This window comes from Bubalus kerabau, chromosome 7 (genome assembly GCF_029407905.1).
Source record: "Bubalus kerabau isolate K-KA32 ecotype Philippines breed swamp buffalo chromosome 7, PCC_UOA_SB_1v2, whole genome shotgun sequence".
Taxonomy (NCBI): Eukaryota; Metazoa; Chordata; class Mammalia; order Artiodactyla; family Bovidae; genus Bubalus; species Bubalus kerabau.
The window spans coordinates 68,817,045-68,830,586 of NC_073630.1; the positions used below are offsets into that span (position 1 = coordinate 68,817,045).

The following is a 13,542-nucleotide window of genomic DNA, read 5'->3' on the forward strand; positions in this document are numbered from 1 at the left end:
GCACTGACATTCACAATAAAAGATAAATAAGAAAGAAATAAAGAAATACAGATGTAAGAAAATGGTAGAAGGATGAAAAGAATGATGAAAAGATAGAAGGAAGGAAGGTGGGGGATGGAGTAAGAGAAACAGAGAAGAGGTCCATTGTATAATATCACATGGAGAATAAGGTAGAAAGCATTTTTATTAACTTATACTTTTCTTAGAGAGGTCATTGAAGCTAAAAATCTATTGTGTTCAAGTATCATCTCTTTCTCCTGGAGGAGGGCATGGCAACCCACTCCAGTATTCTTGCCTGAAGAGTCCATGGACAGAGGAGCCTGGATGGCTACAGTCCATAGCGTTGCAAAGAGTTGGACACAACTGAAGCAACTTAGTACTAATGCATGCATCATCTCTTCCTAAGTAAAATAAATTGAACTTTTCAGGAATTCTCAGCTAAGCAGTCAAAGAGATCTCAAGAATGGCCTTGAGTATCATTTAAATAGACACGTTGACCTTTCAATGACTCTAGGCAAGATCTTTGGTCCTGGCCCATTGCCATAAATAATTTGGTGAAGGAAAGGAAATGCTTGGTTTTAAACTATTCACAATTTGGGGCCTTATAAAATAAAGTAGAGTGTTGGCAGAACAGAGACATAGAGAATGAGAAAGGAAGATAAACTCACAAACTATTGAAACAGGTGTAAAGGCAATGTGCTGCAAGATTTCTGGGTCTAGGCTTGCCTTTGATTCTCCTGGCTGGAACAGAAGAAAAACACAGGTTCCACAAAGCCCTTAAATAGAACATTTTGAGACAACAGCAAACAGAGCTATCTATTCTTCATAGAAGTGTGTTCTGATTTACCTGATTAGTGAGACCATATGGTTGAACACTGAACTGGGCAGGGAGTCAGCTTTGATTAGTGATCCAGTTTTTCACTTAAAGTGTCATTTAGTATTGAAAGAGCTAATGAAGCATGTAACTGAACAGAAAGAAGATACTATAGAATTTTATTTTAGATAGGTCTAAATGTATTTCTTCTCTAGGTAGTCAATTACATGTTTAACTTTTTGATATTTATAATTTAATGCTTTTAAGCACTCATTTATTTTTTATTCCCTACTTTTTCAGCTTTAGTATTTGGCTTCTAGGGCTTGGTAATATATTATAAATATTCAACATATAGATAATTTTTTTCTTAAATAACTGTTCTAGAACAATACCTAGAACCTGGGTGTCCTTGATAAACATTTGATGAATGAACAATTATATGAACATCATAATTTTAAAGCTTGCACTCCAGTGTTTCAGCTTCCTGAGTGAGGCATCTGGTAAGGTGACTGAGAGCACATGACCTGGAGTCAAACTGATAATGTGTAGTCCTACAATAGCCTTAGACTATATTAGTATCTATATCACATATTCTTAGAATGAAATTCTAGAATCCTTGTGAGACTGTACATTGGTATCCTATAATGTCAATTATTTTTATTTTAAACATTTTCATTCACAATGTTCAGAAATAAAATTGTCAAGGTAGTAATTGAGCATAGCTGTGGATGAGTAAATGATGAAATGGAAAATCCAGAGAGGATTCTTGGCTTGGATTAAAGGAAGAAAGTAGAAAACCTGTGTTTTTCTTTACTTAAAAAAATAGCAAATGGGTATTAAACTTGAAGTCATTGCCTCCTGATGCTTTGTCCATTCAGAGACCATAGTAAATCTTATTAAAAAGCTAAAATGACATCAATTTGAGAGAATCACAGGCTAATTTTACCACGTAAATTCTGAAACATGGACCACCAACAATGTGTTCTCCTTCCTTGGAATATTGTGGAAATTTGGAAGCAAATACATAAGGCTTTGGTCCTTGGAGTACAACATAATATAATTTTAAAGCGTGGCAAAATTATATAAACAAACTGATGAAAAATGAGGGACAGGAGAAAAAGCATTATATCCTAGAACTTACAAATTTAATACATAACCTGAAAAATCCCATGCTTCATTATGTATCTGCTATGGTAAGTTTGGGCTTCCCAGGTGTTGCAAGTGGTAAAGAACCCATTCACCAAAGCATGAGACACAGAGACTTGGGTTCAATCCCTGGGTCAGGAAGATACCCTGGAGGAAGATTCCCCAGTCCAGTGTTCTTGCCTGGAGAATCCTATGGACAGAGGAGCCTGGCTGGCTACAGTCCATACGGTTGCAAAGGGGCAGACACCACTGAAGCAACTTAGCACACAAGCATGCATGGTAAGTTTACAAGCTTGCCACTCATGCATAACTGTTTTATATACTTTTCAAGTATATTGCTATTATGGAACAAATCTGCTTGGAGAACATTTAGTGAAATTAGCAATGAAGTGTCTTATTTTTCAGAATCTTTTAAAAACAGACAACATAAAGGAAGGGTTACAAGCTTGACCTCTGGCACCAAAAAAGACCCGGGTTTGAGTCTTGGATTCTTCACTTTCTAAGGCTGTCTTTGTGCAAAGTATTTATTAGGTGCCTATGAGCATAAATGAAATCATGCATGTAAAATAGAGGAGTTCCTGTCACACTCAGTAAAAGTATTACTTTAAGGTTGTTATAATGCCATTATAAAAAGAAATTATAGTTAGTCATCCAATACTTAATTATTTTAGAGTCAGTAGAATTAATTCTAATTAACAAACTTAATGTTTTATAAGTTAAGGTAGACATATGCTTACGAAGGGGGAGTGAGAGAGTACAACTGTATCTGTACAAAAGCCAAACAGATATCTTTTCTCTGACATAGAAAGCTGTGTTTTTCAAACACAGTTGAATACCACCATTAAAGAGGGATATTAATCTCTAAAAATTAGGTTTGTGGGACAACCATATTAGAAATTAAAGTCCTGTCACAAAAATAGATTAAAAGAGAGAGTTTAAATGAGGAGTTTTCTAGGGCAAAGAATTTACTGCTTGTGGAAAACTTCACAGCATAATAACCATTCTTTGCAGAGGTGATTCAAAAGTAATTTCTAGGGAAAAAATATAAGTATACTTCTGCTAGTAGGAAATATTAGGTACTCAGTTTCATTTTAGTATTTTTTATCTTTTGTCAGAGTACTTCTAGCATCTATATCAATCTAAGAAAATATAACAAGAGAACTCAAAAGAGTATCTCCAACAGTAAGTTGTTGTTTATAGAGATAATTTTTTTTTTTTCACATACCGAGGTCTTGATTTTTGGCTTTTTTTCTCTAGTAGTCTTAACTTTTTTGTTGCTGGTAAAATAATGCAAGGTGCCATACTCCATCAAAGCTGCAAAAACAAAAATGAAACAAACAGAAACAAAGAGATCCATCGCAGTCACATAAGAAACCTTAGGTAAGGACTTCCTGGCAATGGTACTCAGAGTAGTCATAGTCAGCACTGTGGTGATACCTGTGGAGGGAGGGAAGAAAAATAGATGATGAAAATGATCTTAGGCCATTTTTGTTCTTCCATTTGATATGGCAATATTGTTTGCATAAATAAAAAATAGAAACAAAAGAATATGATTATTCATGATTTACAGGGGAAAAAAATCTGGTAACCATAGCTACATTGTGTTCAGTGTGTTCTTATATGACTTTTAATCATGTAAATTCTCTGGACTGAAAGTAGATAACTCCCCATACCTGTCCTTGCCTTCTTCCAGAATAATAGACTATCCAATTTTTATCTGGCCTGTGCCTGCCAGGAGGTACACATTTCCTGTGCCTGCCTGGAAGTAAAGCCAGTGTCCTTTAGCTATGTGTGGTCACAGGCTGAAATGTAGCCAAGAAGAATCAAGTCAAGGGTGTAAACAAGGACCAAAAGATGACCTTAGACATTAGAGAGATAGGAAATGCCCTTCTTGTCCTCTTTCTCGATTGATTTCTGCTGGAATATGATGGCCAGACCATCAGAAGCCACGTTAGACCCCTGTTTAATTTAATCTACAGTGATTTAAGGTTTCCTGTCACACAGAGTTAAAATTAATCCAAACTGCCATAACATTTTTATAACGTACTAAAACTATTTTTTTAGTCTCACTAAAGAATACAGGCAAAATGATACCAAGTGACTATTTTTAAAAGACAAGAGTAAGTCATATTTTGAAGAAGTCAACATATAAAATGAGGATGTCCCCCTGGACCGAAGCCCTGTGTATGGATCCCTGAGGCTGTCTATTTCTCTTTATCCATGGCCTTCTTGTGTTCTTAGCACTGCTCATTTTAGCCCCCCTTACTGATGCACATGCTCTACCTCCTCTTATCTAAACCACCTTACTTCTCATTCTTTGTCTCATGAAACAGAGCACCATTAGTGGAATTGTTTTCTCTCTAAGAAGTACTAAATATAATGCCAGATGAATCTTAATTTGGCCAGTTATTTACACACTGGTAATATCTGGGTTGAAAAAAAAATAGCACCCCTTTTGTATGATGAAGTTAATAGCCAACTTTTTCCTTCATGTCTACATTAAAACACACCTTAATAATTTCTTTCATATGCCCATCGTTTTATTTTTGTCATCACTTAGGATTGAAAAAAATTAAGGATGATACAGTTATGATGGATTGGAAGTCATAGAGACAAGTTAAGTTCAAATTCTGACACTCCCACCTATTAATTCTGTGACCTCAGGGAAGATTCTTAACTCATCTGTGTCCCTCAGATAAAAAATTGACACAGAAATGTAATACATTATGTTTAATATATTTATAAAAAGTGTATTTACTTCACTTGGGTTTAAAGTAGATGTAAAATCTTTCTTCCCTTCTAATACTAGATTTTAAATCTATAATTTCCCCCTCTAAGCAAGGCTTTAGCTGCATTTTACAAATGTTTATATGCTAATTTCTTACTGAAATTCAGTTTGAAATGTTTTCTAATTTCCCTTATTTAACCCGGGGGTTATCTAAAAGATCATTTTAAAAAAATTCAAATAAATGAGGCCATTATTAACCTATAAAAAGTTTTATTAATTTTTCATTTACTTTCATTTTGCTCAGAAAATATATTCTGGAAAATTTTAGGCTTTTGAATGTTGTTGATACCTTGGTTAATGTTTTGTATGCATTTGAACCTGTATATTCTGTAGTTAGGTACAGTGTTTTATAAATATCAATCAGGTAAAGTAGGTTGATAATTTCATTTAAATTATATACATCTTAATTGATTTTTCCATGTAGCTATTCTGTAAATGAAAAAGAAAGGGTATTAAAATGTCCAATTATTATTGTAGATTTTTTATATTTCTCTCATTATTCCTGACAGTTTTGCTTCAATTATTTTTAACCCAAAATTATAATTAAAGGATTTTCATATAGTAAGTGTGAAATAATCTCAGTGACTACCACTCTTCTCTCTTCCTTGCTGAGTGCACTATTTTTTGTAATTTATTAAATCATAACATTCCTATGGTCAAAGGTAGATTTCCCAACGTATCCCTTGCTTCCATTATTATGTCTCATTCCAAGTAGATTGATTTCATTGTCAGTGATGAAATTAAATTTCACTTGACTAAAATACTATTACATATCTATTTCATGAAGTAAGGAAAACTATAGCAGAACTTAGCTTCTAGATATTTACCTATTTTATTTAGTATTTATTATCACAGAGTTTAGCTTAAAAATAATATGGTGGATTTCCTATTAAAATATCTCTGAGTTCATGAAATTAAGAAAACATTTAGAATACCAGATATCCAACAGAGACTTCATTAGGTCTCTGCCACCTCCTCAGAGAGGACTAATCTAACTCCACAAGATAACATAGCAAATGAGTATCTACCCACATACCTTGTCATTCTCTAGCCATTTACTTTGATTTTCTTTATAGCTGTTATTACTCACTGACATTTTATTATATGCTTTATACATGTGTACATCACATTTATACCCCACTAAAACATAAATTTTTCCTGTTTTAACATGAACATTAGCACTTTATAACATATGTTCACTGTTAACATTGCAGCACCTAGAACACTACGTATTTCACATAAAGCAGTTGAAAAATTTTGCTAAAATGCAATGTTGAATAAATATGCATGTATGGATATATAATTTTTAAAATATTCTTGCTCCTCCAACTACATAGGATCCACAATTTTAAGAGATATTTTCTAAGTAGATTTGACTATGGCTTATGTTTATAGTTGATACGGTAACATTATAAAATATGAATTCATGTAAAAATACAATTCCACAATTGTCTATTCTTTTTGACATTATGGCATAGGCTTTTGGCTTTGTAGAAACCTAAAGGTATAAAAAATCCATCCAAATTATTTTTGGGAAAATATGAAAATAATGTTTAAAAACAACATACAATATTTATTATACTCAGTTGTTGTTTAGTTGCTAAGTCATGTCCCAACTCTTTGTGATCCTGTGGACTATAGCCCAACAGGATCCTCTGTCCATGAGATTTTCCAGGCAAGAATACTCAGAGAAGCATACAAAAAGAATCTAAAGTAATTTATTTGCCTTGTAACATAAAATAATTTGAAATAATTACAGAAACAACATTCAGATATGAATGCATTGTCCCCAGCTGTATCTATACCTCTCTTTAGACCCTCTGGGAGTTGTAGTTCCAAGTACAGAACTAGGTACTTCCTGTTTTATCTTGCTACTTTTATGTGATTTGAATTTTACAATTTTTGTTACTATTTACTAAATGGAGTTATTTATTTACCAGCTGCAATAGAACCACAGGAAAACCTCTCTATTTTTGAAAATAGAAACTGTCCCAACTTTTTTGTTTTTAAGACACAATTATCAGTAGTGAGATTCATGCACTATACTGATATGGGGAAGTAATCAATTAATCAGTAATTTATCTTTGTATATCTATATAAGAGTTTAGGTTATCATTTTCTTTTAAACAAAATGTATAGTAATTAGGGACATTTTCTTATGCCTTACTACTGATTACACTGATTATTGCAACAGATTGCCAAAGAAAGAAAGGAAAAGTTTCTTTTATCAAGTACTAAATACAAATTACCCTTTTAATCAATGTTATTATATAGGCAACTCTCAAAAGTTCACAGAATAATAACACATTTTATAGATAACAGAAGCCCAGAAACTTCTTGTCCCTGTCCTTTGGAACAGTTGAATATTCATTAGTACCATTGTAAGAGCAGGGGATTTCAAAGCCTTCTAAATACACGCTAGTCAATAAATACTGCCTATTAGTGATTCAGCTAAAAAATAAAGTCTTGATGAAAAGTATTGACAATACTGACCACATTTAAGATGCATGGATTATGTATGATTTTCATGCATTAATTCTTATTTAGCTTTTATGCTTCCCTTGACCTCTATTAAAAACAATTCTGAGATTTCCATCTCTTTACAATTCTATTTCCTACTTGTTTACATATATTCACTTCAACATCACACTGCACTAGAGTATCTGTCCATTTTTGTCTGACTGTAGTTAGAGGAATATTTCTAATATATTAAATTATAAACTTTTAGCACATTAAAAGTTGTATGACACTATAGCATAATATTACATCATACCCAATGATGTTCTTGCAGGTACTGCATCTTTATTGATCCAAAAAGATACCCAAGAAAGTACAACTGTCAGAATACATGGAATGTACGTCTGAATAGTGAAATATCCCATTCGTCTACTCAGGTCAAAGAAAATTGTCATGATAATATAGTCCCCTGGAAGGAAAAAAAATATTTTGGATATAAAATACAAATAAGTATAGTATTTCAAGCCATAGATTTAAATACAAATGCCACTTGATGCTAGCATTAGTCATTGATTTGTGTTCCTTTCTTACCAGAGATTGTATGAGAGATTTCAGTTGTGTTCCGTAATCCTACAAATGCAAACTGATATAATCTCCAGTATTTAGGATCAGCCACTTCTACAGAAGGCTTTTTCCACTTATACTCAATTTCATTTTTAGGGTATCCATCTAGGTAAAAATTAAAATTAAAAATATATACATTAGCAGATACAAATCTGTTACTGTTGCAATACCAACATTATCAAAAGACAAATGTTTGGAAATTCTTTCTCATTTTTATATGTTGATATAGAAAAATACTGCATAAAATTGGTGAGTATAATATAAAGAATAATCCTAATGATTAAATAATGATAGTCCATGCTAATTACATTTAAATCAAGAAATAAAATCTTGCTAGCATTTAAGAAAAACCATGCATCCACTCCAATAAAGTTTTTCCCCGTTCAACCAGAGGTAACCACTGACCTGATTTATGTGATAATCCTCCCCTTATGATTTTGGCTGTATATATTTTTGATAAGCAGTTCTGAAAAATATAGTTTAGGTTCTTTTTGAACTCTGCTTGATTTTTGCCATGCTGGATGTATTATTTTATATCTTATTTATTATAATATAATGTTTATAATCATCATTCATGCTCTTTTATGTAGCAGCAGTAAATTTTTTTCTGTTGTAAAGATGTGCCAAAATTTATTCATCCATTTTACTGTGTCCACACTTGTAATCTTTCCTGTCGGCTATTACTAACACTGCAGTTTACAATATTATTGTACATGTCTCACAAAATACATATATGCAAATGTCTCTCTGGTATAAATACTTAGACATGAAATAGCTGGGTTGGGGATTACAAATACTTCCCACTTTATGAGATAGTGTCAATCTCTTTTCCATAGAGAATATATTAACCTCATCTCTCACCAGGCAGAGTTTGAAAATGCATGTTGATCCATGTTCTCATTAAAGTTTATGTGGACAGGCTTCTTTATTTTCACTGCAGAGTGTTTTTTTTTTTTTTTTTTTTCCTGAATACGAATGAAATCTAGAACAAATTTCACGTGCTTATTAGATTTTTGAGTTTGTTCTTTGGATCATTGCTTATTCAATTGCCCATTATTTTACTGTTTTTTTTTTTTTCCTATCTTTTCTTGGTCTGAATTCTTATATATATTTTGGATACTAGACCTTTGTTAGTTATCTGTGTTGAAAATATCTACCTTCTCTATAGCTGTCTAGAATGGAAGCGCATTCTTTTAAAAAATATATGCTTTTATTTTTGCTACATGTCCTAGAAATACACAAGGTATTTTGGACCAAGTTAAGGAAATTTGGGAAAATCCATGTTGGGTGGGCTTGTGATTAAATCCTCTCAAGGAGTTAATTCACTCAGGTATGCTGATTTAGACCTTAGTCAAATAAGACAGTGAGGTAGTTACTTAACCACTCTAAATTTCTTGATTTTGAGTCTTAAAATGGGAACTATAATGACATCTTCTAAATATATTTGTTGTGAGATATTAGATGGATAAGGCTTAATTCTCTATTGGACTCATATAGAGTGTGTGGAAAAAAAGATGGTTATAATTATTATGTTGATGTTAGTGACACCCAATTGCACTAACAGGGATAGAATATTCCCAGTAAAGACAATCAAAGCTAAAGAGATACTACACCAAGAATTTAGGCATGATACCTAGAGGAGAATACAGTATATCTTCAAATATTCCTGTATTAGCTACTCCTTGAATGTTCCTATTAATCAAGTCTTTGTTGTTAATTGACTGTTTTATTCATTGAAAGGTCATTGCTAGAAAATCAAAGTAGTGAGACATGAGATTATGAATTAAAAAGGGCATTTTAGTGAGATGAAAATTTTAAAAAGTCAAGAAAATCCTTAATAAAGGGCAACAAGAGATACATGGGAATATTTAAAGTGAAGAAGCAGGATAAAGACTTATGAATACTTATAATCTACTGTAAATAAATTCTAGAAAATATCTTTAAAAATCAATTTTAAAATAGGAAAATAGAATTATATCATTCATAGACATAGGCAATATCATTTTTAAAGGCGTTTTATGTGTTTTAAAGACTTGCTCAATTATATATTATGTAGAAAAATATTTTTATAAAAACATATGTGAGAATAAATGTTAATAAATATTAAATAAAACTGATATTGGTATAGAAAGATTATAGCTATTTCCTTGCAACAAATATTCAGTTTGTGTACCTAAATTATTTCTCTCTAGAAATTTATCTTTGTTTCATTCATTCTTTTGAATGAAATAAACTTATTTCTTCCTTGACTTTTCCAACTCATTAAAGTCTTCTTAAATATTTGCTATTTATGTGGTAAAATTCTTCACCATACCAATTAAATATATTTTCAAATACAATGTAATAAACTTAAATCTGGCCTCCTAGAAGATGAATAAAATTTCAATCAACTTTTTATTCATGGCAGTGTTAGAATATTTGAATACAAATCTATCTTCAGTAGTCCTTTAGTTAATCAAAATAGGAAAAGGATACAGATAGAACGAATATTTGTAAATAATAAGATATATATATATATTCAATATGCATTTATTATCACTTTTGAAAGTAAGAAATAAATGTTATTTATAAATTTAAGACAGTTAAACATAATTTAAACTTCTGATAATTGTATAAATCATGGTTTATCTCACATCATTTTACATTTTTCAATAAAAAGGGTCATAGACTATAAAGTTCTATGAAAATATCAAGCATTTTATCACTTACAACTTGAAAATTCCAATGGACATGAATGTTCATCCATAGGAAAGTTATGAAGCTGAAGATAACATTCTGCATTAATTGTCAGTCTATTTAGATGGAAAAACAAATATTAAATAATGAGACATAATTTCAGGCATTAAAAATATTTTCTTTAATTTTAAAACATAATTTTGTCCTACAATAATGGACTGTGATACAATATAAAATAATATTAATTCTGAAGTCTCAAATCTTAAGTATTATAACATTCAAAAATGACTAATAAAATTCTGACATTTTTCTCTCCAGCCAACTAACTTGCCTCAATTAGCCCAAGTGTGGTTTCTGTGTTTGTGATTAAAATTTTATACTTCAGAATCTCAACAAACACACAGGCGTACATACACAGGCAGATTAATAGAGTGTATTCAGTTAAGTATGGTAATTTTTTTTCTTTGGATCATAAACACCTTTCCATTAAAAGGATGATTTATAATGAGTCAATATGTTCAAGACAATGAATTAAATAAACCTGAATCTTACCTATCAACCCTCATTCAATCCTGTTAGGGATGTTTTACTACACCACTGAAAATCAAAGTATTTTAAAGTGTTATAGCAGGGTGGACTCCTAAAGAAAATCTTTGTCAATCGTTTGCCTTATAGGTTTAAAAATATAGTGTTTATGCCACAGCCTTTTCTGTTTCAAAACAGGGAAATCGAGGAGTTTTTCCTCTTTGCTCAGTCCTATTCACATACTGGTAACGCCAAGCTTAAACAAGTGTTTCCACAATATTTCACCTTTTTAAATTTTAGTGTATAAAAGAAGCTTCATATTTATTACTTTGCAACTTTGAAAAAGGGAAATTTATGCGCTTCAAATATTGATATGGAAACTAAATTAGAGCAACTACAAGTTTTTTTTTTTTTAAACAGTAATACCTTAGAGTATATAGAACTCGTCCATCATTCCATATTCGAAGAAGACGATTAGGAGTTGTTATCCAATGAGCATCAGATTTTCTTGAGTTTCTGAAGAAAGTGTCAGGAATCCAAATCTTCCCAACCATATTACTGTTAAGCATGAGCACTTTCATGGTACTATTGAATTTTAGACGACTATCAAACCAGGTTTGGGCAAAAATTATATCTATTGTGTATTCCTAAAAGATAAAAAGAGAGTAATGATTCATGATAGTAAAGCTTCTATTTTAGACATTCTCTTCAGAAGTTTGAATTTTTATATTTTAAAATTTCTGTAAGTAAATAGCACTTGAACTCAATCTTTTCATAGAAAAGTGTATGCCATTATCTTAACCTTTCTTTTCCATTGTTAACATGAGTCATGTAAAACAAAATCCAAGATTTCTAGCAATAACTGCTGTCCAGTGTCACTTCACACACTTTCTGTAAATTGTATTCAACATTTTATAATATGGTTACTAATATAAAGGTCAATCACTTTCATGTTAACAACTATATAAAAATTTTGTGATATTTATGAGTGATTAAGTCACACAAAAAGGCACAAACTAAAATATCAAAATTCAAGCACTCACCAAATTATCTAACAGCCATCAGATTATCCTTTGTCTAGAAAACTAATTTCAGTCATTTAGATTCAAATGTTTTAAAGCAAACAGACTCTCTCTCTCTCTCTCTCTCTCTCTTTCACACACACACACACACACAGAAATTCCATTAAACACTTATAATATGCTAAGTATTGTGTTGAGTTCTGCAAGTATCAAAAATTGAGAGAGAGAGATAAATAGAGTTTTGCATGTATCAGGGCTTCCCTGATAGCCCAGTTGGTAAAGAATCCACCTGCAATGCAGGAGACCCTGGTTCAATTCCTGGGTCAGGAAGATCTGCTGGAGAAGGGATAGACTACCCACTCCAGTATTCTTGGGTTTTCCTTGTGGCTCAGCTGGTAAAGAATCCACCTGCAATGGGGGAGACATGGGTTCTGATCCCTGGGTTGGGAAGATCCCCTGGAGAAGGGAAAAGCTTCTCACTCTAGTATTTTGGCCTGGAGAATTCCATGGATTGTATAGTCCATGGGGTTGCAAAGTCAGACACAACTAAGTGACTTTCACTTCCAAGTATCATGTCATTAAATCCTTACTACAGCCCTATGAAATAAGTACTACTATAATATTTATTTTCAGGAATGTTTATTAATAGAGACTGGAGAAGGCAATGGCACCCCACTCCAGTACTCTTGCTTGGAAAATCCCATGGACGGAGGAGCCTGTTGGGCTGCAGTCCATGGGGTCGCTAAGAGTCTGACACAACTGAGTGACTTCACTTTCACTTTTCACTTTCATGGGTGGAGAAGGAACTGGCAACCCACTCCATTGTTCTTGCCAGGAGAATACCAGGGACAGGGGAGCCTGGTGGGCTGCCGTCTATGGGGTAGCACAGAGTCGGACACAACTGAAGCAACTTAGCATTAATAGAGACATAAAATAATTCTCCCTACAACACAGAGTAGATGGTATGAAAACTGAGGCATTGTTAAGTTGAATCCCAAATCCACATACATAGCAATCACGTATAATGGTCATCATAGTGAGGCCTGATGGGTGCCATAATTAGAGAAAAGCCTCTGTTCATAATCAGAAAGACTATAAATAGGAAATTGCATGGTTATGAGAGAATTCTTAGAAGTAGGTACTTAGGTATAACCTACCTTTGTATCCTGACAGTTATGCCTACCATATTATAAAAGTAAAACTAATACAGTGTTTGAGGTTTAAAAATAAAATAAAATTTAAAAAAAAAATAAAATAAAGAAAAAAATAATAATTTGATAAAATTAATGAATAAGAATGCATAACCAATGCTACTGAGAAAGGAAAATAAGTGTATGTATGTGTGAAACTTTGGTGTTAGAAGGTTAGGAAAAGAATAAACTGAAAAGTATGAAGTTTTATATGAGTCATTTGAGGTGGGAGAGATTACTTGCTCACTCTTGATGTAATGCTAGCTCTTGTCCAAACTTACCCAGAAAGAAATATTTAAT

General features: G+C 32.2%; 1 protein-coding gene across 1 annotated transcript in view; it reads right to left on the minus strand.

Annotated features, from left to right (window-relative positions):
• GABRG1 (gamma-aminobutyric acid type A receptor subunit gamma1) overlaps positions 1–13,542 on the minus strand; it is an 87,751-nt gene that overhangs the window by 7,592 nt on the left and 66,617 nt on the right. Inside the window, exons 4-8 of the mRNA XM_055588468.1 lie at positions 11,457–11,677; positions 10,539–10,621; positions 7,797–7,934; positions 7,522–7,674; positions 3,186–3,397 (exon numbers count right to left, since the gene is read on the minus strand). Of these exons, the coding sequence (XP_055444443.1) occupies positions 3,186–3,397; positions 7,522–7,674; positions 7,797–7,934; positions 10,539–10,621; positions 11,457–11,677 (807 nt within the window). The remainder of the gene's footprint in view (positions 1–3,185; positions 3,398–7,521; positions 7,675–7,796; positions 7,935–10,538; positions 10,622–11,456; positions 11,678–13,542) is intronic.